The sequence below is a fragment of the Mizuhopecten yessoensis genome, unplaced genomic scaffold, assembly GCF_002113885.1.
Source record: "Mizuhopecten yessoensis strain PY_sf001 unplaced genomic scaffold, ASM211388v2 scaffold10059, whole genome shotgun sequence".
Taxonomy (NCBI): domain Eukaryota; kingdom Metazoa; phylum Mollusca; class Bivalvia; order Pectinida; family Pectinidae; genus Mizuhopecten; species Mizuhopecten yessoensis.
In genome coordinates this window covers 699,907-703,723 of record NW_018408358.1, presented here as the reverse complement: position 1 = coordinate 703,723, position 3,817 = coordinate 699,907, and the positions used below count along the sequence as shown (strand labels likewise).

Here is a 3,817-nt window from a genome sequence, read left to right as displayed (position 1 = left end):
AAGACAAGATTTATCGAAGGATTTGAGTTTTTTTATTTACAGTGCATACATGTAAGTAAAACATATGTTTAACGGTACGGCAACATTCCCAACCACCGGACTCTCATAAAACAAACATTAATACTTAAAAATTAAAACACTAAAGTGCATACTGATCAAATGTGTAGTTGATGAATAGTTTTTATAATATAAAATAACCAACAACATTAAGATATAAGACGCTATCTCCCATAGATACTGGTACGACACAGACTTTCTCACCTACACACTGTAACACGTAATACTCACAGCCTGATGTAATGTGTCTTGTTTCTTAACGTTTTAAAGCAAGCACCCGACGTCACAACACTTCAACTTTCATCTGAACATTCAATTCAAAATGATTAAATATTGATTATACAAAATACTGTAATATAAAAAAGCCATGTTCCCTGTTTTGCAATATTTATCATATGTTTAATTCTCATGAGTTAATGGTAATAGACACGGGGTTGTTGTTTATATCACTGGAGCAAATGCTTTCTCGCAAGATACAACACTCATGTTCCAGATCAATGATTTATTTTTGACAATTACATTTCATATAGATATAAACTATATATATTTTTGCTGTTTTTAATATTTTTTTTGTTATTCTACATACGGCGTGAAAAACTTTTCATATTATGGACAATAATATAGAAAATTTAACTTCATCAGTCGGTCATACATGTTGACTGAAAATAATACAATCTTAAATCATGCGGGAAATAACTACATCTACGTAGTATTGTATTGACATCACTTTCGATAAATCGAACGGTTATAGCTTTTCCAGTTATACCCCTTAAGATCATTTGAATATGAAGAAATCAACATATCGTAAACAGTGATAATATATATAAATAATAAAAGACTTTTTCTGATTATGATTTTTTGCTGAAACATGAGAAATAAGTATCCATCCTTTAGTATCATTGAATCAGACTTATGAATACAGCGTTTCTAAATTGTAAGTGTACTGTGATCTGTATTTAATAAACATTTTGCATTACATTATGATGTAACATACATCCAGGCCGGATCAACTTTAGTATAGGACTCTATAACGATTTCCTATTGATGATTTATGAAAGGTAAGAACAGAAACTTGTGATCATCTCAGTGAACCGAACACAGTCTGTCTAGTTAACACGTTGACACTGTAGTTGTATACAAACGTTAATTTAATTGTGGCGTAATTAGTGACATTTGAATTGCCAATGTAATGTAATGTCATCTGTTTTATTCATGGAGACATTTATATTGTCACTATAATGTTATGTTATCAGTTTTTATTCATTAACTTTTCTTTCCTGTTCATAGTTGCATCACATGCACTGTACCATCAACACAGCCGATCCAAACATGCCCCCACCTGTCTACACACACAACCGCTGGGTATGTTACTCCATGTCTCTTGTCTAGGAGACACTTGGCCTTTCCCTCATTTACCGAGAGGACGTATACCTGGTCAGTGTTGCTGTCTGGTACAAACACTCTGTCATATCTATATCGTGCTATATCCCATTGATGAGTTTTCTTTAACGTCTGACCATTGTCTAGCTCCCCACTCCACTTGTGTATGATCTGATCAGATTTGTTGATGACAATTATTTCCTTACACTCAAAAATATCCGCGCCAGTGGTGACGGCTATATCTCCCTTTGTCAAACATACGACACTCAGCCCATTACCTCCACACGAGATTTGTCTGATCCTCTCCCCGGACATGTTCAGTACCAGTATTGTTGTAGTTTTAGTAGTAACGAACACCTCGTCACTGTCACTGACACTGATACCCCAGGCTTCTAACGGACTGATGTCAGCAAATCTGGTCACTCGTCTGTCCTTGGTTAGTTTGTATATCAGCGGTGAACAATAATCAACCGTGATCAGTAGTTCTTCTGTGTTGGTCATTGTCAGACAAAACGGGTAAAATTCAAGCTTGACAGACTCTGCGACCTTGCCGTTCTTGTTTACGTTAAGCAATTCATTCGATGAAGATACTGACATCCATACGTGAGTGTCGCCAATAGGACATATTGAGTATATTTCTTCATTATTAAGTACTTGGAATGTAGAAATGTGACTAAGCTCTTTTCTGTCAACTTCTTTCTTTTTATACCCGATGTCTTTCTTTTCCAATTCGTCGACCTGAATATATCCAATCATTGCCTTCATCTGATCCGGATTAAGTTTTCCAGGCATGAAGTGAGGTAGGCGAGACAACACGTTCTTTGTAGTAACATCATAAAGCGGTACGGTGGTCCCAAGTCTCCCCGTAAGCTCAAACAAGGATGTATATGAAACCTTTTCAGTTTTCTGCTCTACATCCATAATCAGCTGCTTAATCTCTTTGATAGTTTGTTCGTGAGATTTACAATCATGTTGATAGATTTTTTCTTCTTCTTCCACCAAGGCCGATAATTCGACCAAGACGGAATCAGCTATGGAATCAACCTCTGCTTTCAGTTTCAGTCTCTGGGTTTGAACAGTTTGTCGGACGACATCCACGCTCTCTTTAAATGATTTGCTCACTTCATGCCGTTTCGATAAATTATCATCAAAATGGTCTAACTTGGACTTGAGTATTTTTAATTGATCTTGCATATTTTGTTTTTGCGCTCCAATTTCCTCTTCAATGTTTTTGAAAGTATGTTGTTTATGTTTCCCGGTTAAACACATCGCACACATCGCGATGTCACAGTCACTACAGTATAGGTCACATGTCTTACCTCGATGTGTCTTACAAACCTCTAGGAGTACTGCCTCGTCCTGCTTGTTCGCCTCTTTTATTGGTACGACATCGTCGTTTTTTGTCCTGTTCGCACGTTTATGGATCTCCTTACAACGGTCACACAGAACCTCCAGACAGTCATTACAGTACCAGTTAACGTCCTGTATGGTTTCACACCACGCGCATGTGTCGGGAACCTGTACCTGGGCACGGCGGATTAAAAATGTACTTGCCATCCCTTTATGATGTTACACAGCTATAAGCAAATAATATGAATTTCAATTTAAATGATACTGAACGTCCTTGTATGTCTGTCTCTTTCGTCAAGTGATGTGATAAATTTAAACACCGGTCATATTGATAACATTATCTAAGGTCTTGTCTACGTCATGCGTTGTTCAAGGTACAAGTTTCAACGATTGTCCGTCTCTCTAATAAAAGTCGGTAGGTTTAATAATACACAACAAATCATGAATCGTGAATGCTAAAGTAAATTTAATAAGGAAGGATAATATGAACATAACAATATTCATAAAGCAAACGCACATTATCAATAAAATTTAATCAGAAGATAAACAATTTCCTACGGTCTAAGGATATTTCATGTAAATATGCTGGCATATTTCACCTCGATATCACGGGTTGCAATCAACTGTTGTTTAATAATATGCACGGTACATCTTCGATATAACCCTTAACCTTTTCTATGTTAATAATACATTGTATTTAAAGTTTGTGCAAAACCTGTCAAAATGGCTTTATATATTATCTACTGTTTTATTATATAAAGACACGAACCGAGTATGAGTACAGTGATAAAGCTAAATAACACCGCATTCTTCACTTGCAATGTCGCCTTTGTTATTTTATGTCATCTGGTTTGAGCAGCATGTGGACCCTAACTATCGTCTGTCCGTTTGCAACCGATATGAACATGACCTGGTTACATGCACGTTATATAGCGGCATGTGCATATTCCAATTTTTTACAGATGTAAACCATCTAGTGTCTTGCTACCGGTTTATTTAGAGTGATTTATTATTTAGCTTAATCGGTACA

At 36.2% G+C, this 3,817-nt stretch overlaps 2 protein-coding genes across 2 annotated transcripts; both read right to left on the bottom strand.

Annotated features, from left to right (window-relative positions):
* Window positions 1-1,006: 1,006 nt before the first annotated feature.
* LOC110459422 lies at window positions 1,007-2,371 on the bottom strand. The gene has a single exon (XM_021511657.1). The coding sequence runs from the start codon at window positions 2,356-2,358 to the stop codon at window positions 1,339-1,341; it is 1,020 nt and encodes a 339-aa protein (XP_021367332.1). The 5' UTR covers window positions 2,359-2,371; the 3' UTR covers window positions 1,007-1,338.
* LOC110459392 (transcription intermediary factor 1-beta-like) lies at window positions 2,362-3,040 on the bottom strand (the record flags this gene model as incomplete). The annotated part of the gene is made up of 1 exon (XM_021511620.1): window positions 2,362-3,040. A coding segment is annotated over exon 1 (633 nt), but the record flags the coding sequence as incomplete, so codon positions are not given.
* Between the last annotated feature and the right edge of the window lie 777 nt (window positions 3,041-3,817).

Excerpts from the sequence above, each read along its gene's own strand:
- LOC110459422 (XM_021511657.1), bottom strand. The coding sequence starts at position 2,358 with ATGGATGTAGAGCAGAAAACTGAAAAGGTTTCATATACATCCTTGTTT.